The sequence below is a fragment of the Stomoxys calcitrans genome, chromosome 4 (genome assembly GCF_963082655.1).
Source record: "Stomoxys calcitrans chromosome 4, idStoCalc2.1, whole genome shotgun sequence".
NCBI classification, from domain to species: Eukaryota; Metazoa; Arthropoda; class Insecta; order Diptera; family Muscidae; genus Stomoxys; species Stomoxys calcitrans.
This window is the reverse complement of record NC_081555.1, coordinates 174,878,503-174,903,643: the sequence shown is the minus strand read 5'-3', so window position 1 is coordinate 174,903,643 and position 25,141 is coordinate 174,878,503. Positions and strand designations below refer to the sequence as shown.

The 25,141-nt window shown below is 38.0% G+C and overlaps 6 protein-coding genes across 12 annotated transcripts in view; 2 read left to right on the top strand and 4 right to left on the bottom strand.

Annotated features, from left to right (window-relative positions):
• The window catches only part of LOC106091030 (carboxypeptidase M), a 165,840-nt gene that overhangs the window by 120,114 nt on the left and 20,585 nt on the right, over nucleotides 1-25,141 (bottom strand). The window lies entirely within an intron of this gene.
• On the top strand, nucleotides 3,265-4,206 carry LOC106089071 (serine protease SP24D). Its single transcript, XM_013254834.2, has 2 exons — nucleotides 3,265-3,553; nucleotides 3,612-4,206. The coding sequence occupies exons 1-2, from the start codon at nucleotides 3,315-3,317 to the stop codon at nucleotides 4,135-4,137; spliced, it is 765 nt and encodes a 254-aa protein (XP_013110288.2). The 5' UTR covers nucleotides 3,265-3,314; the 3' UTR covers nucleotides 4,138-4,206.
• LOC106089075 (serine protease SP24D) lies at nucleotides 5,684-6,641 on the bottom strand. The gene is made up of 2 exons (XM_013254839.2): nucleotides 6,376-6,641; nucleotides 5,684-6,317 (listed from the first exon to the last, which is right to left on the bottom strand). The coding sequence occupies exons 1-2, from the start codon at nucleotides 6,624-6,626 to the stop codon at nucleotides 5,792-5,794; spliced, it is 777 nt and encodes a 258-aa protein (XP_013110293.2). The 5' UTR covers nucleotides 6,627-6,641; the 3' UTR covers nucleotides 5,684-5,791.
• Nucleotides 8,743-18,376, top strand: LOC106089070 (uncharacterized). The gene is made up of 6 exons (XM_059367380.1): nucleotides 8,743-9,026; nucleotides 9,088-9,607; nucleotides 12,627-12,752; nucleotides 12,984-13,073; nucleotides 17,350-17,702; nucleotides 17,765-18,376. The coding sequence occupies exons 1-6, from the start codon at nucleotides 8,776-8,778 to the stop codon at nucleotides 18,285-18,287; spliced, it is 1,863 nt and encodes a 620-aa protein (XP_059223363.1). The 5' UTR covers nucleotides 8,743-8,775; the 3' UTR covers nucleotides 18,288-18,376.
• On the bottom strand, nucleotides 12,417-13,406 carry LOC106089083 (serine protease SP24D). The gene is made up of 2 exons (XM_013254848.2): nucleotides 13,096-13,406; nucleotides 12,417-13,031 (listed from the first exon to the last, which is right to left on the bottom strand). Exons 1-2 carry the CDS (start codon nucleotides 13,359-13,361, stop codon nucleotides 12,503-12,505), a joined length of 795 nt encoding a protein of 264 aa, XP_013110302.1. The 5' UTR covers nucleotides 13,362-13,406; the 3' UTR covers nucleotides 12,417-12,502.
• Nucleotides 21,870-22,850, bottom strand: LOC106089076 (trypsin alpha). Its single transcript, XM_013254840.2, has 2 exons — nucleotides 22,557-22,850; nucleotides 21,870-22,502 (listed from the first exon to the last, which is right to left on the bottom strand). Exons 1-2 carry the CDS (start codon nucleotides 22,817-22,819, stop codon nucleotides 21,974-21,976), a joined length of 792 nt encoding a protein of 263 aa, XP_013110294.2. The 5' UTR covers nucleotides 22,820-22,850; the 3' UTR covers nucleotides 21,870-21,973.

Below are 25,141 nucleotides of genomic sequence, written 5' to 3'. Positions count from 1 at the left end.
ACAATATGTTCTGAAAATCTTATCAATGAAGTTCAGGATTGGCGTGTTACATGTCTCCATGTAACACGCCTAAACCATTGGGTTTAGGATAGCACGGCCAGCGCCAAGTCCGATAAGCTTCCGTAATAAGGTTTAAACCCACTAAACGAAATCCGGAAGACAACTCAGAGAAAGACTTGGGCAAGATACTTTAGATTTTCATTGCATAGAGAACATTGAAGACAATGTCAACAAACTACGACTCCAATAGTGGTGACTTTCGAAGACCGTTGTCCTCTTCAAGAAAGGAAATCAGCCCAAGAAAAACAACATGGCGAAAGAGGGCCACAAACTTTATAACTGAACAAATCGTAAAAAAGGCGGCTATTTATTGGAGTATGTATTAGATATGGCTCAAGGAAGACAATAAGATGATTCGTGCGGTAAAACGTGCCTTTTGCGAACAGGTCTATAGCGTTAATGACGCCGAGAAAATGAGGATGTTCTCTCAAAAACCCTTGTCTAAACTGAAACATTAGTAGACAACATGAGAGTGAGAGCATAGGCAAAGGAGGCTTTTGATGAAAACGAAATTTCCACAGGATCCAATAGGAATCACTGAGATACAGGAATTTTGGATTAGTGAGATTGATCGAAGACTTACAATTACAGAATTTTTGGTAAAGAATGCCTTGAGGAGCTTTCAACCATTAAAGTCACCCGAACCTGATGGAATATTTCCAGCGTAATTCCAGGTGGACTATCTGGTGTCTTTTCTGGCAGCTATTTTCACAGCGTGTCTAGGACTTGCCTATACTCCGAAAGTCTGACAGGTGGCAAGGGTGTTATTTATACTCAAGCTCAGCAAGGCAAGTTATGCAACATCAAAGGCCTACAGACCTATAAGCCTTACGTTCTTTCCACTCAAAGCCATGTAACGTATTGTGGATACCTTGATAAAGAGTAGGAAATCCAGCGAACTACTCAAATACCAACAGCATGCCTATGTCAAGGGAAGGTCGGTGAAGACAGCCTCATAAGTAGTTGTGAACTAAATAGAATAATCCTTCGACTCCAAGCACATATTGGCGTCATGCATTGACACCGAGGAGGAATATTTCCGGCTTTATTATAGAAGGAGGTGGACTACCTGGCGTCCTTTCTGCCAGCTATTCTCACAGTGTGCCTAGGACTTGCATATACTCCGAAAGCCTGCAGGAGGGAAGGGTGGTAGTTATACTCAAGCTCGGCAAGGCACATTATGCAACATCAAAGGCCTACAGACCTATAAGTCTTACGTTCTTTCTACTCAAAACCATGCAACGTATTGTGGATACCTTGATAAAGAGTAGGAAATCCAGCGAACTGCTCAAATACGAACAACAGGCCTATATCAAGGGAAGTTCAGTGAAGACAGCCTCATAAGTGGTTGTGAATAAAATAGAAGAATCCTTCCACTCCAAGCACATATTCGCGTCATCGAGGAGGCTTTTAACAATGTGAGGACCGACACACTGATCCAATCTGTAGACCACGACCAGGTGGACCGAGTCCTTAGAGACTGGATTAACCATATGCTAAGGAACAGGTGCATAAATTGTGGTTACCATGACATAAAGATAAGGGAGTAAGTGGTATAAGGCACACCACAGGAGAGAATTTTGTCAAAGCTTTCATGGGTGCCCATAGTAAGTAACCTAAGGCTCCAGGAGCGTGCTTAGATCAATAATTACTTACGCCTCAGTAGTTTGGCGGACTGCAATGGAGAAAAACTGCAACATAATGTTCACAAAACATGTTGCCTTAGCATAGGCGGGGCGATGAGAACCACGTCCACTAGGGCACTAGAGACTATTCTAGATATCCGACCTATATACATACATATTAAGTGTGAGGCTGCCCCTGCGGCTATGAGACTTAATGCGATGGGAGAATGGATAGAGGATAGGAGCAGGTCACACCATATATTCGAGGCGAAGATAGGAAACCTAAGAGGAATGAAAGAGGATTCGAATCGTATACCTGAGACGAAACTTGAGGTCGACTACAAGGCATTACAGCCGGCGGCATAGCCTTGGATTGACGGAAATCTGGTATTAACATTTAGAAGTTCATGCTACAGGGATGGATCAAAGCTAGAGGACAGACTGGTCCTTGAGATCGATATTAAGAACCCAGGGACTGAAACCTGTTTCCAACTGTCTGACCATAATCGGTCCTGCAGACGGAGATCCGGTCGATCATGAAATGCGTGAGGTGGTTTGGTGATAACGCGAGGACGTCGAGTGTGGACAGTAGACAAATGAGCAATAACAACCAAGACGTTAGGGTGTGGACAACGAACGCATGCAACACGGTGGAACAGCGAAATGATCGGTAGCGACGAAATCGACGAAAAACCTATGGGGAGACTCGGATCGTGAAAAGACGAGACTATTACTGAAAATAAAAAGAAGTCAGTATAGTCTTCGGTATCATAACAGGACAAATAGGACATGACACTAGACATAAACCAACTAAGGGGCGTTGTATAGAAAAATTAAGGGTTTTATAAGTAGCACAGAATTCCTGACTTTGATTTTATATTTCGAGGTCTTTTTGGTACTAGAGCGCACATAAGTGGCATGAGGTGGACTAATATCTGCACCCTCTTTTCAACCTGACCTAACTTAACCTTGAGCTTAAACCTTAATCGAAATGTACTTATTGATATGTGAGGAGAATCTCCTATACCTTAATGGAATGTCCGTGGGAATTTTAGTTAGTTTTTAATGCGATAGCATGTGCAGGGCATGTGCGGAAAATGATGAGACGTTGGAGCATTTCCTATGTCATTGCCATTATTTATCCCCTCCTTCATCCCGTGATGAAGAGTATTATTTTCATAACCAATTTTTTAGAAGCAAAAACCCAATGTGCTTTGAAAATTTAAACATCGGATGTAATGCAAATGCTTGAGAACAAAAGCTAAGAAAATATTTGAATAGTAATTGTGCTAGAAAGGAAGTTTTGAAGAACAATTACGTCGGATAGAGTACCTCATCGAATCCAATATCTTTTGCACCTGAACAAGTACGCGTGTAAAAACTAATAACACTTTGCTACAAGTAATTTAATGAAGAGAAAAACATACGTTGAATAAAATATGAATAAATTCGCGCTTCTCATTGAAAGACCTGCGGCAGTCGAGAGCGTAATAGGGAACCCTTCCAGTAATGATAGTGTAGCGTGGTGTAATCGAAAAGCGCAATTTTCTTTCAGGTTTGTGTATAAATAGCTGGAATAATTTTCCAATTAATATCACTTGTTGAAACGAAGACGATAATCAGACAGTCATGGCTTTCGCGAGCTTTGTTAAGAAACAAATTGTTGTTTTTGTATTATTATGGATGGGAGCTGAAAGTGCAAGGCCTCGTCCACGCATAGTTGGTGGAAACTTTGCCCACGAAGGACAATTTCCTCACCAGGTATCTATACTCGTGGATGGCGAACATAATTGTGGAGGTTCCATAATGTCGGAACGTTATGTAATAACAGCAGCCCATTGTGTGACCTATGGAAATCCACCTCAACGGTGAGAATTGAGTAGTAAAATGAAAATAGTAAAAATTAAAGTTTCTCTTTTTTTGTAGCATCCCCTTGGATGTGATGAAGGTTAGAGCTGGCAGTGTGTTGTACAATTCCGGAGGCCAACTTGTTGGAGTAGAGGAGGTGAAAATTCATCCTTCTTATAATCGATTCGAAAACGACATTGCCTTGATCAAATTATCCGAAGCCTTGCAAATGAATGATGATGTGGCCAGCATTCCTTTGGCCACTCAGAATCCCCCCTCTGGCGTTTACGTTTCCACCTCTGGTTGGGGTCGCATTAGCTACGATGGACCCCTATCAACTAGTCTGAAATTCAACACCCTGGTTTCGCTTGACCGTCGTGATTGTAGTCTCTGGTCCAGTAGCAATGTACCCGAGAAGGTGATTTGCGTCGTTGGTTCTGCCGACAATGGAGTTTGTCGCGGTGATTCGGGTGGTCCTGCAGTCTACCAAAATGAGTTAGTGGGTGTTACCAACTACATTCAGGGTGGATGCGGCTACAACCCTGATGGTTTTGCCAGTGTAGCCGAACATCTTGAGTGGCTGAGAGAAAATTCACGAGAATAAAATTGTAAAAAAAGATTTATAGGTTTTATGCTATAAAATAAACACAATAAACTAATATTTAATACTAAACATTTTGTCTCAATTATATCTTCAACACAGGAAGCAGGTATACTTAGTATGCCCATCCGTTTGTAACACCTCAAAATATTGCTCTAAGACCTCAAAAGTATACAGTGATAAGCATGACATTTTAAGATGATCGAGCCATGGCCGTCCGTCTGTCGAAAACTCGCAAACTCTCGAACATATAAAGCTATATTCATGCAATTTAGCTTAAGGGACGCTATGATTCCGATCAGTCCGGCCGATTTAAATGGCTGAAAAGTGCGAATGGCTCATACTACATTTGATTCGTAAACAATATCACCAATAAGATCTTCCATCGAGGAAGCGGTATTCCAATATTGTGATGACCGGTCATACATTCAGAAAGACCTTGTTCAGAAAACTTATAACAAGATCCGCTGCGTATTTCAGTACCCTTGCTTCTGATAAATGGTCCATTGGAGACCAAATTTTTCAAATGTTTCCTAAGCTTCTAGCAGGTAGTCTCTATGTGATTTCTGTATGGTCTCCTCCTTTGAATTCTCTGTGGTTACTCCCTCACTTATTCTGGCAACATTTGTGAAAGTAAAACTTGTCTATGTGGTGTCGCTATATGGAATTCCCTTGGGGCTCCACATAAAAACCAAAGGTCCCCTATCATTGAGCAAGAACTATTGTATAAACCCACCCCAAAAAAGAGAAGTACCCACCGTTCCTTATTGGTATATTTATGGGAAAAAATTATTTCGGCCGCATACTGGGGTATACAAGCTATGCAAACCAAATTTCTTCCTATCGGTTCAGGTTTCGATGTACCTCCCATATAAAGAGATGCTTCGATTTGACTTCTTAAGCCCATAGAGGTCTCAATTTTTGTCCGATTTGGCTGAAATTTTGCATAAGGTGTTTTGTTATGACTTCCAATAACTGTGCAATGTATGGCGCAAATCAATACATAACCTGATATAGCTGCCATATAAACCGATCTGGGATCTTGACTTCTTGAGCCTCTAGAGCGTCCAATTCTCATCCGATTTGGCAGAAATTTTGTACATCGTCTTCTCTCATGACCTTTAACATTCGTGTCTAATATGGTCTGAATCGATCCATAGCTTGATACAGCTCCCATATAAACCGATCTCCCCATTTTGCTTTTTGAGCCCCTACAAGGCGCAATTCTTATCCGAATGAACTGAAATATTACGCAATGACTGTTACATTGTTCAGCATTCAATTCACTTATGGTCCGACTCAGGCTATAACCTAATATAGCTCCAATAGCATAATAGTTCATATTCAATATTATTTTTTGCCTAAAAAGAGATACCGCGCGAAAGACTCGACAAATGCGATCCATAGAGGAAGGTATATAAGATTCGGCCCGACCGAACTTAGCACGGTCTTACATGTTGTATATGAGATAGATCAATAAGTAGATGTAGTCCCGATAAAAACTAGATTCCATGGTGTACCTAAGATTCAAACGTTCTTATTTGTTTTTAAACAATTTATTTAAAATATAACATATATGTTTATTATAAACTATAAAAAAAGATAAAAAACTAATTTAAGGAAGATCTTTATTCGTTTTAACGTATAACTGTTCTTTCTAATCCTTTGAATTCGCTTTCAACCACTCCAGATTTGCAGCCACACTAGCAAAGCCATCAGGTTTGCGTCCACACTCAAGCTTATAATAATCCACCACTCCCACCAAGGTATTATTATAGACAGCTGGACCACCAGAGTCCCCTCTGCAAATGCCATTGCCAGATGTTCCCACAAAGCAGATGACGCTGTCATACACCCATTCTCCCAATCTTTTTCTACAATCGGCATTGGTTAGGGACATTAAGGTGTTGTATTTCAACACTGGTGACATGGGACCAAAGGTGGAAGTGCGACCCCAGCCAGAAGTTGAAGCCAAAACACCGGTTGGAGGATTTTTAGTTGCCAAGGCTAAGGGACCTACGTTATCATTGAATTCCAAGGGTTCAGACAATTTCACCAAACCAATGTCATGATGAAAGAGATAATAACCGGGAGGAGTCTTCACTTGGGCCACTTTGACAAGTTGGCCTCCAGAGGTCGTCAACACACTGCCAGCACGAACACTTAACTTTGAAACGGGAATGCTAGAAACCATATAAAAACCATATAAAGAAAATCTTAGGAGACCTTTTTTATCCTTACTGTTTATTTGTATAATCATCGATGACACAGTGGGCTGCTGTTACCACATAACGCTCGGATATGATAGTACCTCCACAATGGTGTAGGTTATTTACCAATACAGACACTTGGTAGGGAAATTGGCCCTCTTGGGCCACACCACCACCAACTATACGAGGCTGTAAACGAGTCTTGGGGTGACGAAGACCCTCAACTAATGCCAATAAAAGGCAAAGAACGATTGGAATCTTGCAAAGACTTATGTATGCCATTGTGATTTAACTAAAATAATTTAACAAATTGATTTAAATGAAAACTTTCTTGGAGTATTTATAATGATCGAAATTATGTCATCCTATTTATTCTTAATGCGTAGTATTTTAAGTGAACTACTTGCCATTATTGCATCGAACTTATCTTTAAAACGAAACACTTTAAACTTTTATCATATAAGATGAAAGACTTACGTTCCCTTAACTTTCAAAGTCCTCTTGTTTCTGAACATATGTAGATAAGCCCATTTAGACCGATTATTTGATGAAAATTCAATTCTTTTACAGAAGTAAAAACAGTTAAAAAATTTAAAAATTTTTTCTAAAATATTGATATGGAAAAAAATTTCATTGATTTAAGCATGGATGTCAGTTGGACCTCTGTCCGTAAGTCTATCAATTGTTCTGACGCTATATATTTTAAAAACAAGTAAAAAGGCATTAAGTTCGGGCGGGCCGAACTTTGGATACCCACCACCTCGAGTATATATGAAAACCCCCTTTCGGCACAATCTGGTGAAAATTGGATAACTTATGCACCCCAAATTCGACACGAATATTGAGTGGGGTAATAAATATAAGTCACTGTTGAATTTTGGATTTCAAATTTCAACAAAATCGGGTAATAAATAGAGCTTTTATGGGCTTCAGACCCTTTATCGGCAGATCGGTCTATATTGCAGCTATATCTAAATATAGTCCGATCTGAACCACATTTGGGCCCTATATTAGGAGGCGTAAAACTACTCAATGTTTTAAATTTCAGCGAAATTGGTTAAAAAATAAAGCTTTATGGGCTTAGACCGCTTTATCTGGAGATCGGTCTATATGGCAGCTTTACCTAAATATAGTCCGATTTTATCCATATTTAGATCTAATATCAGGAGCCTTAATATAACCCTATGTTTCAAATTTCAGCGAAATCGGTTAAAAAGTAAAGCTTTTATGGGCTTCAGACCCTTTATCGGCAGATCGGTATATATGGCAGCTATATATAAATATAGTCCGATATGGACCATATTTGGGTCAGATGTCGGGAGGCCTAAAACTACTTGCTGTTTCAAATGTAAGCGAAATCGGATGCAAAATAAAGCATTTATGGGCACTAGACGACCCTTTATCGGAAAATCGGTTCGATTTGGCCCGTTCAAGGACTTAACCAGCGTGCATCAAAAAGACGTATCTGTTCCAAATTTAAGCTCAATATCTCAATTTTTGAAGGCTGTAGAGTGATTACAACAGACGGACGGACAGACACACGGACATCGTATATATATTACGACGATCCGAAATATATATACTTTGTAGGGTCGGAAATTAATATTTCGATGTGTTGCAAACGGAATGACTAAATGAATATATCCCATATCCTAAGGTGGTGGATAGTGGTGGATATATTAAGATATGCAGTTTAAGTCTTAAACGAGCCCAATTGCCATTCATAATCGCGTTCATTTGATGCACCCATTTGTAGGTTGATGTTAGGACAAGGTAAATCACGTTCGCTCCGCGGCGCCTTTTTTTTATTACATGCAGAACATGTAATAAAAAAAGGCACCTTTTTTATTAAATGGCTTGAAATACCTTTGATCGTATAGTGCTGTCGGTAGCTGCTTTGTAGTCAAAGAAGAGATGATAAATGTTGACCTGTCTTTCTCGGGCCTTTTCCAACATTTGGCGCAGTGCTAATATCTGGTCTATGGTGTATTTTACAGGTCTAAAGGATAAAAATCAGACAAAAGGACATGACTAAACCGAATTGGATAGACATTGTGAGTCGAACCGTGCACTACATCATTAATGTTGATTACAAGCCCTACAATATTTGGTATAATAATAATGATGCATGAATACAATCTAAAGCTAAAAGAAGTGGCATAGAAGCATAGACTTACACGTGAGATTAATACTTAATTCAAAATATCTCACTTTGAATTGTTTTGATATCAATTAGCTTAAAATTTCAATTGATGGCGATAAAAATTTAGTCTATCGCACTTTGTTTTTGCAAATGATTACACAATGGCAAAACAACTGTTTTAAAAGTTTTCCAATTAAAAAGAAAACTTCAATCCATTGTTTGCTCTATAAATACCTTGAAAGGTCCACCAACTGACACAATTAATTTAAACAATTTAGCCAAGTTAACATGTTGCGTCAAAGTATTTGGAAAAGGCAAGTCCTATTTTGCCTGATAGTGGGATTGGTGCTGCAGCTGCAGCTGACAAAAGCTCAAATACAGCCACGCATAGTGGGTGGTAACTTTGCCAAAGTAGGACAATTTCCCTATCAAGTATCCCTGCTGGTCAATGGCCAACACAATTGTGGTGGTAGCATCATATCAGAGCTTTATGTGGTGACAGCAGCCCATTGCGTGGTCATAGATCAGTCTACAATTCGGTGAGATACCGTGCCCACAAATTTCCTTGCTCATTTATAAGTTCCAATTTTTTTTCCTTAGAATTCCTTTAGACATGCTTAGTGTGCGAGCTGGCAGCCTTGTAACCACCTCCGGTGGCCAACATGTTCCCGTAGCCGAAGTGAAAATTCATCCTACCTATCGTTGGTTTAACCATGACATTGCCTTGGTAAAACTAGCTGAACCCCTGCATTTCAATGACAATGTTAAGGCCATAGCTTTGGCCACAAAGAATCCCCCTTCGGGCGCGTATGTCTCAACGTCTGGCTGGGGTCGCACAAGCACCAACGGCCCTTTTTCACCTCTCTTGAAACATAACACTTTGGTGTCCCTAACGAATGGCGATTGTAAAAAATGGTTAAAAAGTTTTGTGCCTGCCAGCGTCATCTGTTTTGTTGGAGCCGCTGACAATGGCATATGCCGAGGTGATTCCGGTGGTCCCGCTGTTTACAATAAAACACTAGTGGGTGTGGTGAATTACTACGAAAACGGTTGCGGCTATGATCCTGATGGGTTTGCCAGTGTTGCTCTGAATCATGCTTGGTTGGTAGCCAACTCTAGGGACTAGACAGTCCTAATCTCATTAGGATAAGGCAATATTTTAATGATTATTAAATAGAGAATAGTACTGACAAAAAAATTGTTGTTCTCTTTTCTATAGGAAAGTTTAGTTTTAGTACTCCTTCTTTAAAAAAGGGGTGTTTGTACCCTTTCATATCAGAAAGGTTAGTTTCGGCAATCTTTTCTTTAGGAAAGAGTAAGGTTAGTTTTAGTACTCTGTCCTTTAAGAAAACAAGTTTGGATATTGTTTCCTTTAGAAAAGGTAGTTTTGTACCGTCCTTCCCAAAGGAAGTAGTAAAGGTCCAGCTAGTTGTACTACTCTTTCCATTGGGAAGGATAGTTTTATAAACATTCCCTTTTTATAGGCTAGATTAAGTAGTGTTTTCTTTGTGAAGGGGTAGTTTTAGAGTTAGTACCCTTTTCCATGAGAAATGGCGGAATGTGTATTTTTAGTACACTTTCCTTAAGGAATCTGAATAAAATCAACCATTTGAAATCTGATATGTTGTTTATTTTTATACCCTCCACCATAGGATGGGGGTACACTAATTTCGTCTTTCTGTTTGTAACACCTCGAATTGGGCGTCTAAGACCCTATAAAGTATATATATTCTTGATCGTCATGACATTTTAAGTCGATCTAGCAACGACCGTCCGTCTGTCCGTCCGTCTGTCGAATGCACGCTAACTTTCGAAGGAGTAAAGCTAGAGGATTGAAATTTTGCACAAATACTTTTTATTAGTGTAGGTCGGTTGGGATTGTAAATGGGCCAAATCGATAAATTTGTTGATATAGCTGCCATATATACCGATCTGGGGTCCGATTTAACTGAAAATTAGCACGTGGTGTTTTGGTATCGCTTCCAACAGCTGTGCTAAATATGGTTGAAATCGGTTTATAACCTGATATAGCTGCCATATAAACCGATCTCGGGACTGGAGGGTATAAAAGATTCGGCCCGGCCGAACTTAGCCTAACTTATTTCATCTCCTCTCTAGCATATTTTACACTTTGGGAGCAATACTACAATATAACATACTTACTACCCAACTTGTACATCCTTAAGGAAACTGGAGTTTTAGGACTCTCTCCTTTAGGAAAAGCTAAATTTAGCACCTTCTCCTTTAGGAAAGGGTAGATTTAGCACTATTTCATTTGGTAAAGGGTAGTTTTAGTACCTCTTCCACTGGCAAAGGATGGTTTTAATACTGTTCTCTTTAAGAGAGAGTAATTTTAGTACTCTTTTCTATAGGAAAGAATAATTTTAGTACTCTTTTCTTTAGGAAAGGGTAATTTTAGCACACTTTTCATTAGAAAAGGTTAATTTTAGTACTCTTTTCTTTAGGCAAGATTGATTTTAGTATTCTTTCCATAAGGAAAGTGTACTTTTAGTACACTTTTCAATAGGAAAGGGTACTTTAAGTATACTTTCCCAATGGGTATTTTTAGTACTCTTTTCTTATGCAAAGAGTACTAAATCTTTCCTAAAGAATTAGAAAAGGTTATTGTACACTTTCCTAAAGGAAAGGGTACTTATACTACACTTTTCTAAAGGAGAGGATAATTTCCTAAAGGAAAGAGTACTTATAGTAAACTTTTCTAAATGAAAGGGTACTATAAGCACATTTTCCTAAAGTAAAAGGTACTTATAGTGCACTTTCCTAAAGGAATGGGCACTTATAGAGCACGCTTTGCCAAAGTAAATGGTAGTTATAGTACACTTCCTAATGGAAAAGAGTACTTATTGTTACACTTTCCCAAAGGAGGGGGTACTTTTAGTATTATTTCCTAAAGTTATAGGTACTTTCAGTACTCTTTCCTAAATCAAATGGTATTTTTAGAACTCTTCCTTAAGGTTCTTCATTACTTTCGAAAAGCGTACCAAAGCTACACTTTTCTTTACAAAATAGTACTAAAATTACTACTTCCTTTAGGAAAGCTTGTTTAAGTACTCTTTCCTTTAGCAAAGGCAGGTTAAGTATTTTTTTTTTTTCCTTAGGAAAGGCAGTTTTAAAATGTTTTCTTCTTCTTTTTAGTATGTTGGTGGGAGTGGTTATCTCTGGCTTTTCTATTGAAGTCTCGAAAGAAAAACAAACGAATATTGTAAAATTAAAAAGATTTTCGCCCTAACAGGCAAAAAACTTGAAAATGAAAATTCGGCAAAATCCGGCCGGGATTCGAACCTATGCACACGGAGCAACAGCGAGAGCCGTTGTCATTGTATAGCGTTCGAAGCCATCAATACAACTTCCAAAAGATGCACAGAAACATGTTTATGCCATGGGAGCGGTGTAATTGTGTAAACAAAAAATCTGCCATTATACAAACACATCCATTGGGAAAGGAACAGCTAGAAGACAGGGTTTTCAAGCGTGGATAATTTGGTATTTATATCATAGAGGCGTTTACGCAATAAATACGATATAAGTACAACATTCCAACGTACGGCCCTTGAAGCCTTCACATCCAATATGGCATATCAATAATTCTAACCAAATGACGAAAATCTCCTATCATTAAGCTCGCCGAAAGAGAAACAAATGAAAACTAAGTAATTTTAGTACTTCTTCCTTTAGGAAAGGTAAATCTTGATATTTTTTTAAGTAGTCCTTCCCAAATGAGAAAATAGTTTTAGCATTATTTCCTTCAGAAAAGGCTAGTTTTTATACTCATTTCTAAAGAAATTTCTAATTTGGTACTCTTTTCTCTCAAAAAATTAGATTTAGTACTATTTCTTCTTCTCTTTTCTTTAGAAAGGCTAGTTCTTGAACTCACTCCTTTGCGAAATGGTAGTTTCAATGTAATGCACTTTTCTTATTAGCCCGTTTTAAGCCTTTGGTTTTATTTGTTATACAAAAACATTGTTATGTTGAAAATAGAGAGACCTTGAAGACTTTAAATACCACCACTATTGTCTCTGATCCAACCACGATTTTGTTTTATGCTGGCAAATCCTTCGGGTTCTACGCCGCAGCCTTTGTTATAGTAGTTCACCACTCCCACCAAGGTATTGTTATAGACAGCTGGACCACCAGAATCACCTTTGCATATGCCGTTGTTATCGCCGCCCATAAGGCAGATGACACTCTTCGGTACAAAACGTTTTGATTCTTTTTCGCAATCGTCTCTGGTCAACGAGGTTAAGGTATGATTTTTCAAAAGTGTTGCAAAGGGGCCATAGGTACTGGTGCGTCCCCAACCTGAGGTTGAGACTTGCACACCTGATGGTGGGTCGGCATTGGCCAAAGCTATGGCTTGCACATTCTCGTTGAATTCCAAAGGTTCGGACAATTTGAGCACAGCAATGTCATGATGGAACCAATCGTAGGCAGGATTAATGGTTATGTTTGCCACTCCCACTTGTTGACCGCCAAAGATGGGTGAAAGACTGCCAGCTCGAATGCTCAATGAAGTAACAGGTAAACTTTTGAAAAATGAAAGAAAAATTAACACCTGCAATGGCTATGTTAGTGTTTTGCTGAGCTTACCGAGTTTTGGTGTATTGATAGACCACGCAATGAGCAGCAGTGATAATATATTCCTTAGAGATAATGGAACCACCACATAAATGTTCGTTGTTGTACAACAGAGCAACCTGATAGGGAAATTGTCCTAATTTGGCAAAGCTTCCTCCTACTATGCGTGGCAGTAGAGGAGGCTTGGAATGTTTGAGACATTCAACTCCTTGCCAAAGGGCCAATGCCCCTAAGAGGCAAAGCAAGAAATGTTTCTTCCAAAGACTATCGGCAGCCATATTTACTGGGCTATTTTGTCACAATTCTTAATGGTTTGGAATTGGTTCTAGGTATTTATACTTGCAATGAATTGATGAAATGGATCTTATCTCTGTTTGATTTTATACCTAAATTGGGTTGATATCAAATTTGTCAAGAGTTATGAATAGGTGTTTTTGAAACTATTAAGTGGAAAATTGGACGCAAGTTCTATTGGCACCATTAAAAAATCTAAGGTACTCCAACCCCAGCACAAGCCCAAACACTTTACGTGAAAACCATGCACTCAAAAATCTTTGGACTGTAGTACTCTCCAGAGAATTGTTGTCAATATTGCTCAACATGACTCATGCTGTTTTTTCAAATTATTTTCTACTTATTGTACAATATAAAACCAGTAAAGAATGGCAAAAGTCGGGCGGAGCCGACTATGTAATACCCTACACCACCGAGTCTAGGTAAAAATTTTAATATAGCACTAATATCCAAATCTAGTCAGGGAGTTTTTATTTTATCTAAATCTCATTCGAATTTGATAAAATTTTGCATACGTATTGGCATGTCAATTACAACATCTCATGAAATTTTTTGTACAGCTTTAAAAGGGCATATCGGGTGAAAGATATATATGGGAGCTTTATATAGAACTGATCCCATTCTGATGAAATTGTACACACATATTGGGACGTCACAAAAAGCATTCCGTGCCAAATTTCGTAAAGGTCGGACCAAAATTGTGCCTTGTACAGCCTCAATAGGTCAAATCGGATAAAAGTTATATATGAGAGCTAAATCTAAATCTAATCCGATATAGATGAAATTTTGCAAATGTATTAAGACGTTACACGAAACATATCATGCTAAATTTGGTTAAGATCGGACCAAAATTGTGGCTCCTACAGCTTTTAAAGGGCATATTGGCGGAAAGATATATATGGGAGCTATATCTAAATCTGGACCGATTTCAATGAAATGTTGCACACATATTGAGACGTCGAAAAAAACATTTTGTGCCAAATTTTGTAACAAACAAACAAATTTTGGAACAAAAATGTGCCTTCTACAGCCTTAAAAGACCATATCGGATCCGCAAAAGCAATTGCGGATTTTTTAAAAGAAAGTAAATGCATTTTTAATAAAACTAAGAATGAACTTTAATCAAATATACTTTTTTACACTTTTTTCTAAAGCAAGCTAAAAGTAACAGCTGATAACTGACAGAAGAAAGAATGCAATTACAGAGTCACAAGCTGTGAAAAAATTTGTCAACGCCGACTATATTAAAAATCCGCAATTACTTTTTGGGCAATCCAATATATGGGAGCTATATATAAATCTGATCCGATTCTGATGAAATTTTGCACACATATTAAAAAACACACAAAAAGCACTTCCTATCAAATTTGGTAAAGATCGCACCAAAATTGTGGGTCCTACAGCTTCAAAAGGGCATATTAAATGAAAGATGTAAATGGGAGCTATATCTAAATCTGGACCGATTTCTATGAAATTCAACACTAATGAAAGAAGACCTTTCCTGCCAAATTTCGATTGAATTTCCTGCCAAATTTCGATTGAATCGGTTAACAAAAGACCACCTTATTGCAATATTAGTCCAAATCGGACGAACATATATATGGGAGCTATATCCAAATCTGAACCGATTTTTTCCAATTTCAATAGGCTCTGTCTCTAGGTTGAGAAACATTTCTGTACCAAATTTTTAGACGATCGGACGAAAATTCCGAACTGTACTTTGCACACAAATTAACATGGGCAGCAGGTCATACGAACATAGCTAAAACGAATCAAAAAATGATTCTCGATCGGTATACTTATCAATGGGTCTATCTCTCCTCCTTGTGGGTGGAAGGAATATACCCTACACCACACTGGTAGTATAAGGTATAAAAATTGGCATGCTATTGGAGCCATATCAGGTAATGGACTGATACGGACCAATAAGTAATATCGTGAGATCGGTTTATGAGGGAGCTATATCAGGTTAAAGACCGATTCAAACCATATTCAATACTCGTTTTGAGGGTCATAAGAAAAGCAGTTGTACAAAATTTGAGCCAAATCGGATACGAATTGAGTCCTTTATAGGCTCAAAAATTATGATCGGGAGATCGATTTATGTGAGAGCTATAACAGGTTATGAACCCATTTGGACCATACTTTTCACTATTATTGGAAGTCGAAACAAAACACCTCCTATTAAAATTGAGCCAAATCGGATAAATATTGCACGGACTAGAGGGTCAAGAAGTCAAGACACGAGATCGGTTTGTATGGGAGCTATATCAAGGTATGAACCGAATTGAACCATACTTTGCACAGTTGTTGGAAGTCGTAACAAAATTTCGGCCAAATCGGATAAGAATTTTCCGGACTAGAGGCTCAAAAAATCATGATCCAAGATCGGTTTATATGGCAGATTTATCAGAACATGGACCGATAAAGGCCATTTACAATCCAAACTGACCTACACTAAAGGAAATTATTTGTGCAAAATTTTAAGCGCCTTGCTTTATTCTGTCGAAAGCTTTCGTGTTTTCGACTGACGGGCATGGCTAAATCAACTTAGAATGTCAAGTCATTAAAAAATATTTATACTTTGTTGGGTGTCAGCGGAATATTTTGATGTGTCACAAACGGTATTTCGAACTTAGTATACCCCGCATCTTATGGTGTAGGGTATAAACAGAAATTAAACACATTTCCAATTTTTTTTGATATTTATTTGCAAAATTTAAATGTGAAAAATTGTTTAACTGAATCCAATTCAATTTCTTATCCTTCAACGGAGGATTGTGATATTGATTTTTTTTTTCATATGCAGGCTCCGCATTAGACCAAATATAGCTGCTTTTTAGGTCGATCTTCCGACTTAAGGACATTGGCTCATAAAAGTAGTATTAATTTCCCTATTTCATTAAAATGTGGGAAAGTGAGTTGGTGCTGAATATGGTCCAGATCGGATCATAGTTAGATAATGCTGCTATATGGATCAATATTCCGATATTGCTGGACCTTTTTGAGTATCCCAAGTTCGATACGGCCAAACGGTGCTTTTACTTGTTTTTATACCCTCCAACATGGGATGGGGGCTTACTAATTTCGTCATTCCGTTTGTAACACCTGGAATAATGCTTCAAAGACCCCATACAATATACATATTTTTGATCATCTTGACATTTTAAGTCCGTCTAGCCATGTCCGTCCGTCTGTCGAAAGCATGCTAACTTTATATACATTCTTGATTGTCATGACATTTAAGTCTATCTGGCCATGTCCGTCCGTCTGTCGAAAGCACGCTAACTTTCGAAGTTGCAAAGGTAGATGCTTGAAATTTTGTACAAATATTTCTTATTAGTGTGGGTCAGCTGCGATTGTAAATCGACCAAGTCGATTCATGTTATGATATAGCTGCCATATAAGCCGATCGTGGGTCTTGACTTCTTGAGCTTCTAGAGGGCGCAATTCTTACCCGATATGGCTGAAATTTTGCAAGTGGTGCTTTGATATCACTTCCAATAACTGTTCCAAGTATGGTCTAACTCGGTCGATAGTCTAATGTAGCTGCCATATCGATCGATCGATCGACCCAATTTGTCTTTTTGAGCCTCTGGAGGACGCAATTATTGATCGACTTGCCTAAAATTTTAAAGGTGGCGTTTTTCTATGACTTCTAACAGCCATCACAAGTACGGTCCATATTGGTCAATAACTTGATATAGCTTATATATATATATATTGAAAAAGTCATTCAAAGAACTTGACAAAGTCGATCCGTGATGGAGGGTATATAAGATTGGGCCCGGCCGCACTTAGCACGCTCTTACTTGTTATTTACAACGTGTGGTTTTTTCAACAAGGTACTTCTACTAGTATAGTACTTCCAATACTAGTTCCTCTCATACCACATCGTGTGGCCATAGAGGTACTCTAACTTGGAGTGGGACTTCAATTTGTCGAATATATTTGATAATGCATTGTGCTCAGATGACACATACTTCAAATGCGACTATAAATAGCTCAACAATTTTCATGATTAGCAAACTTGGTTGGGTGATTTATAGAAAACAATCCAAAATGAGTTTCGGAAGTATTTTCCACAAGCATTTGTTAATCGCTCTTTTGTGTTTGCTGCACCAACAAGCAACAAAAGCCGGAAAGGTAAAACCTTCGCTGCCTCTACGTGCACGCATTCTAGGTGGCTCCGATGCTGCCGAAGGGCAATTTCCCCATCAGGTGTCCATAAGGATTGGAGAGACCCATATATGTGGCGGCTCCATAATATCACCTTCATATATACTGACGGCGGCCCATTGTGCATATGCTGGAGAAGAACCCATGTAAGAATAAACAAATGAACTTTAGCGATTGAACTAGCCTTAATATATATCTAAATTTTCAGTGATCCCTCTTATTTGAGCATACGTGCTGGCAGCATCTATGTCAACCGCGGTGGCCAGGAGGCCAATGTTTCGGAAATAACCGTCCATCCTTCGTATAACGAAAACGATAACGACATTGCCCTCATGAAATTGGCGGCCCCCTTGCAAATGAATGAAAATGTGCGCGCCATTGAATTGGCTACCGAGGAACCACCTGTTGGCTCTTTTGTCACTACTTCTGGCTGGGGACGCCTTAGCCAAGACGGTGCCCAACCTGAAATTCTACAATACTTTGCCATGTTAGGTTTGCCAAATGCCGAATGTAAAACCTGGCTGCCCCGTCTCTCTGATAACACCATTTGTTTGGTCCATTTCAATGGGCAAGGTGTGTGCAGAGGCGATTCTGGTGGCCCAGCAGTCTATGATGGCAAATTGGTTGGTGTCACCAATTCAGTTCTTGGTGTATGTGGTAGATTTGGCCCTGATGTATTTTCCAGTGTGGCCCATCATCGCGATTGGGTGGTCAGAAATTCGCGCGAATAAGTGAACAAACTCTTAAAGTTATCAATTGTGTAAAGAATTTTTTGGCTTGTTTTTCAGTATTTAATAAAGATTATGAATTTTAAAACTAATCTCTATTAATTTTTTAACCGTCGATGATTTTTGAAAAGGAGGCAAATAAGCATTTTTCAAAAAAAAAAATGTGGCGCTTTATTTGTGTTACCTATAGCCTTAAAAAATTCTGAACTTGTATTCATGAAATTATCACTCAATATCAAAATCCATCACCCGGTAAAAATAAGGCAGTTAATTTTTTGGTCCCTGAGCCGACCCTCCCGTTTCCATAATTTGCAAAACCGATATATCTTGGAGATGGAGATAAAACACCCGTGATAAGGTTTTTTCTTAAAACAAAGGGTTGTCTTTATTGGTGTGTGATATTTTAACACAGGCGATAGTTACCTTAAAGACAAAGGGTGAAGATACGCGATGTTTGCGGTGTGAGACTTAAATTCGAAGTGTTTAGGAAAAATAACTGAAGTTGCTTCGAGGCGTAGTTTTGATATTGGAAGTCTCTCTCTACATCCGAACTAGGCGAACACGCTCCTAAGAGAATTGTTAAAAGAGAAAGTGCTCTTAATAAATCTTCCTACGATCCGGCTGAGCGAATAAGGCCAAGGAGAGGTTTTTGAAGAATTTGAGCAAATGGAAAGAATCACCCTACGATCCGAGCCAGCGAACAGATTCCATGGCAGGTTGTAGGAAAACTATAAGGGCTCCTCCCTCTACGTCCAGCTATGTGAACAAGCTCAAAGGAGGGGGGTAGAGAAAGGAACAAGCCAATCGTTTGAACTTAAACAGAAACCTAAAACGAAACAGTTGGCATCTATATTTGGGGAGGGGTACCTAGGGGAACCGCCTCGCCACCAAAATCCGCACAATAAATTTATATATGTGTATATATCAATCATGACATTATGGGATCAAATGAAAAGTATTTCAGTGTTGAAAACGAATCTGAAAACAAATTTTGAAGCCAAGTGTATGGGGAGGCGCGCCAAACCAAAAAACCTTTCCACCCCGGACATATTTGGCAAGCATGACAGTATGGGGCTTAAATGAACTAAATTAATATTTGCTTTCGGAACTAAGTTTTCAAAATTTAAAATGTTCTCCAATAAAAATAATTTTGGCCTGAAACCAAAAATATAAGTCATCAAAATTTTCCAAAAAAAAAAATTTTGATAAAGCAATCCAGAAAAAAATCCAATATGTTTTAAAACAAAAATTTAGAATGAAACTGCTGAAAGAAACTATTTTAAGAACAGACAAATTTACAAAAAATTTGCGGAAAAAATTGATAAAAATTGTTATATGCTGAAAAAATTTTGAAACCAAATTGTTTTTTAATAAGAAAGATTTAAAAACTTTCTATAGTAAACAAATAAATTTTCTCTACTAATAAAATTTATACAAAACAAGTAAAAGCGTTCTAAGTTCGGCCGGGCCGAATCTTATATACCCTCCACCATGGATCGCATTTGTCGAGTTTTTTTTCCCGATTCATACCATAATAAACACGTATGTTGATGGTCATGAAAGAATCCGTCGTACAAAATTTCAGGCAAATCGGATAATAATTGCGACCCCTACAGGCTCAAGAAATCAAGATCCCAGATCGGTTTATATGACAGCTATATCAGGTTATGAACCGATTTGAACCATACTTGGCACAGTTGTTGGATATCATAACAAAACACGTCGTGCCAAAATTCATTCAAATCGGATAAGAATTGCGCCCTCTAGAGGCTCAAGAAGTCAAGACCCAAGATCGGTTTATATGATAGCTATATCAGGTTATAGACCGATTTGAACCATTCTAGGCACAGTTGTTGGATATCATGACAAAACACGTCGTGCGAAATTTCATTCCAATCGGATAAGGATTGCGCACTCTAGAGCCTCTAGAAGTCAAGACCCAAGATCGGTTTATATGGCAGCTATATCAGGTTATGGACCGATTTGAACCATACTTGGCACAGTTGTTGGATATCATAACAAAACACGTCGTGCCAAAATTCATTCAAATCGGATAAGAATTGCGCCCTCTAGAGGCTCAAGAATTCAAGACCCAAGATCGGTTTATATGGCAGCTATATCAGGTTATGGACCGATTTGAACCATACTTGGCACAGTTGTTGGATATCATAACAAAACACATCGTGCCAAAATTCATTCAAATCGGATAAGAATTGCGCCCTCTAGAGGCTCAAGAAGTCAAGACCCAAGATCGGTTTATATGACAGCTATATCAAAACATGAACCGATATGGCCCATTTACAATACCAACCGATCTACACTAATAAGAAGTATTTGTGCAAAATTTCAAGCGGCTAGCTTTACTCCTTCGAAAGTTAGCGTGCTTTCGACAGACAGACGGACGGACGGACGGACGGACGGACAGACGGACAGACGGACAGACAGACAGACGGACGGACGGACGGACAGACAGACAGACGGACGGACATGGCTAGATCGAAATAAAATGTCGCGACGATCAAGAATGACGAAATTAGTATACCCCCCATCTTATGGTGGAGGGTATAAAACTGCAAAAATTTTCGAAAAACTATTTTTTTGAAAAATTTTCTGAAGAAATTAAATTTTTATAAAGACATAAAATTTTAACAAAACGTTTTACTAAAATTCCATTTCGACAAAAAATTTTTTATAGAGATAAAACTTGGCAAATATTTCTTCTTAAATACAAGTTTTAAAAACTGCTCCGCAGGAATAATATTTTAAAAAAAGTTTCGAGGATAAAAATATTTGAAAAATTATCCTATAGATAAAAAATTTTCAAAAAATTTCAAATATAAAACCAGTAAGAAAAGGCAAAAGTCTGATATGTGCAAAATTTCGTAATGATTGGACAACAAATACAGCTGCACTTTGATTACAAGATTACAAAAGTACATGGACTCACAGACAGACATGGCTAAATCGAAACAGAAAGTGATTCTGTGTCGATCGGTATACTTATCAATGGGTCTTGCTCTTGTCCTTCTTAGCGTTGCAAATAAATGCACAAACTTATAATACCCTGTACCACAGTGGTGGTGTAGGGTATAAAGAATAACAAAAAATTTTTCACACATATAAAGAATTGAAAATATTTTTAATACAAAAAAAATATTGGCAATTTTTCAATAGACATAAAAATCAAGAAAAAAAATTTTAAAGTCTCTATAGGAATAAATTTATATAAAAATTTCATAAAAAAATTAACATTTGTCATAGCAAAAAAATTTTAAAACAAGTAAGAACGTCCTAAGTTCGGCTGGGCCGAATCTTATATACCCTCCACCATGGATCACATATTTTTCTTTAATTTTGTTGTTATAAGTTCACAATTTGTACCAAATGTCATATTAATCGTTCAAAAATTGAGGTACAATAGACTTTTAATGGACCTTTCTGAACAATTTTTTCAGGTCTTATCAATAGAATTACGTGATAAGAAGTGGTCCTCATATTAAGGTGTAAAAAAAAGAAAGCCCATTTGTTTAACATTGAACAAAAAATTTAGTTTGTATTAAATATTTGAAAAATAATCAAAATTCATTAAAATACTCAATTGAAATTTATTACAGTTTTTTTTTTTCATCTAATCCAGAGAAGTTCTTGTAACCCAATCGCTTGGATTTTCTTTAAGTGATTTCCTTCGTCTATTCGCGAGAATTTCTTGTAATCCAATCGCGATGATATACCACACTAGAGTAAACATCAGGACCATATACAGCACCACAATCGCCCAGCACCCAACTGGTAACACCCACCAATTTATCTTCGTAAACAGCTGGGCCACCAGAGTCACCATTACAGACACCTTGTCCTTTGAGATGGACGAAACATGTGCTGGTGTTTGAAAGATGTGGCAACCAATTTTTACAATTAGCATTAGGCAAACCCAAGACGAGGAGATAATGAAGAGTTTCAGGTCGGACACCGCCTTCACTAAGGCGTCCCCAACCAGAAGTGGTGACAAAGGAACCCAGTGGTGGTTCCTCCGTAGCCAATTCAATAGCACGCACATTTGCATTCATTTCCAAGGGATCAGATAATTTTAGGAGGGCCATATCGCTGTCATTGCCATTATAAGAAGGATGGACGGTTATCTCCGAAACACTGGCTACTTGACCACCGCGGTTGTTATAAATGCTGCCAGCACGAACGCTCAATAAGGAAGGGTCAACTCTAATTCAAAAAAAAAATTTACTTAATGGAAAATAAATTCTTTGTTAAACTTACACCTGATCTTGTCCAGCATATGCACAATGGGCTGCGGTTAGGATGTATGAAGGTGATATAATGGAACCACCACACATGTGAGACCCTTCAAACCATACGGATACCTGATAGGGAAATTGTCCCTCAATAGCATCCACACCATCTACAATACGGCCACGTAGTGGCAGTTTAGGCTTAACATTCCCGGCTTCTGCTTCTTGTTGGTGTAGCAACCACAAGAGAGCAATTACAAAGTGCTTAAGGAAAATTCTACCAAAAGACATTTTAGATTCACAGATTTTACAAAGTGTGCTTAATGTGCAAAATTTCCAACAATTTATAGTAACATCTGAAGTAGTTGTCGTAATAGACTTTGTTATTGGCTATTATTACTCGTTAAATTGAAGCATCAATTGAATTTTGAGTATCCCACAAGCCACGCCTCTCGAAACAAGAGTTACTTAAACTGAATTTTTAAAAATGTTTGATTTTCTATTACAAAGTGTAGAAAATTTACTAAAAACAATGAAATTTTGGCATAACCTGAACATAAAAGTTGTTTAATTGACTTAATGGCGGACTATCTGAAACTGCTTGAAAGGCATCAAGGACTTATACATGGGTGTTTTGCCGAAAATTGTAATGGTAGATACTTACTATATCCCAATCGGAACCGATTTTGATTACATTTAGCAGAAGCTTTCAAATGGGTAATGAAACATTCCAAACTAAATGTCGTCATTTCAAATAGGTTCAAAATTGTAGTTACTACTATATATCTAAATCTGAACCGACTTTTATCAAAATTCGTAACGTTCCTCTTTTGGCAAAAAAAGTCATATGTTGAAAATTTTGTGATAATTGGGAATCAAATACAGTATTCACTACAAAAAAAGGACAGATGGACATACAGTACAGACGAACATAGCTATACCGAATCAGGATGGAATTCTGAGTCAAACCGTATATTTCACCACATCCACAGTAGTGGCGCAGGATACAGTTAATGTTTTAACCATAAATGCAAAATATATAAATGTGTGCTTTACTTACGAATTTCATGGAAGGATCTAAAATCCTTAAATGGGTCCCTTAAAAAGATCTACATTAGCTGTTATTTTACAGTCCGTCAATAAGCAAACTTGCCGGATGCAAAATGGACATATTGCGCATGAACATTCCATTAACCACAATGATAAGGGAACTCCTTTAATAGCAGAGTCCGAACGACGTACCGCAGTACAAAAAAGGACCACCTTTTATAGCAGAGTCCGAACAGCGTGACGCAATACAAAACACCTTTGTGGAGAAGTTTTTGCATGGCTGCCATTCGGTACAGCAGCTCACAATTGTCGCCACTATTAGGAGGGGATAACCGCCTCTGAGTATTTTTATACCCTCCACCATAGGATGGAGGTAATTTCATACTAATTTCGTCATTCCGTTTGTAACACCTCGAAATATGCGTCTATAAAGTCGGTCTAGCCATGTCCGTCCGTCTGTCCGTTGGTCTGTCTGACGAAAGCATGCAAAATTTCGAAGGAGTAAAGCTAGACGCTTGAAATTTTGTAAAAATTCTTCTTATTAGTGTATGTCGGTTGCGATTGTAAATGGGCCATACGGGTCCATGTTTTGATGTTGATGCCTTAAAAACCCATCTTGGGTCTTGACTTCTTGGGTCTCTAGAGGGCGCAATTCTTATCCGATTTTGATGACACGTGGTGCCTGGCCCATAGCGGTCATTTACTAGTCCATACCGGTCAAAAATACCATGCTACGACAATTGGTATATATATATATATATATATATATATATATATATATATATATATATATATATATATATATATATTGCCATGGTCAGTAAATAAACCCCAGAAACTTTGGATGTCAAATTCGTGTTCTACTCGCAAATATTGTACCTTTCATTTGAGTCTCATATTGACACGGTCGGTAAATACTTCCGATTTAGGGGTGTTTTTTGGGAGGGGTTGGGGTGGTCCCCCAAACACTTAGTCCGAAAATTGGATATCAGATATGTTTTCTAATCTTAAATACCTTTCATTTGAGTCCCATATTGTCGTGATTGGTCTATATATATATTTGGTAGGTTTTGGGATGGGGTGTACCCCCTAGGTACCCCATTCGGAATTTGGATACCAAATTTTTGTTTTTAGGTTACTATAAGAGATCACACAAAATTTCGCTTAAATCGCACCATCCATTTCCGAGATCTGGTGTTTCTGAAGGGGGAGGGTCCGCCACCCCCTTCAGAAATCAAAAAATGTGGTACCCTTTTTTCACCACGGGATCATTATGCACCATCTGTAAAAATTTCAAGAAAATAGTTTCAGCCGTTTTTGAGTCTATACGGAACAGACAAACAAACACAAATTGATTTTTATATATAAGAAGAAAAAGATTAGTATAGCATACCTCCGGACATAACACTTCTTCTTGATTTAGGTAGGCCAAATATCTTTGGCAAGTGCAAGTCCAAATCGGTGTACAATGTGATAAAGCTCTCATATAAGCAAATCTCCCCATTTGTTTCTTAACCATTCTTCAAACAAATTTTAAATTTTTTTCACACAATGCTGTATGAC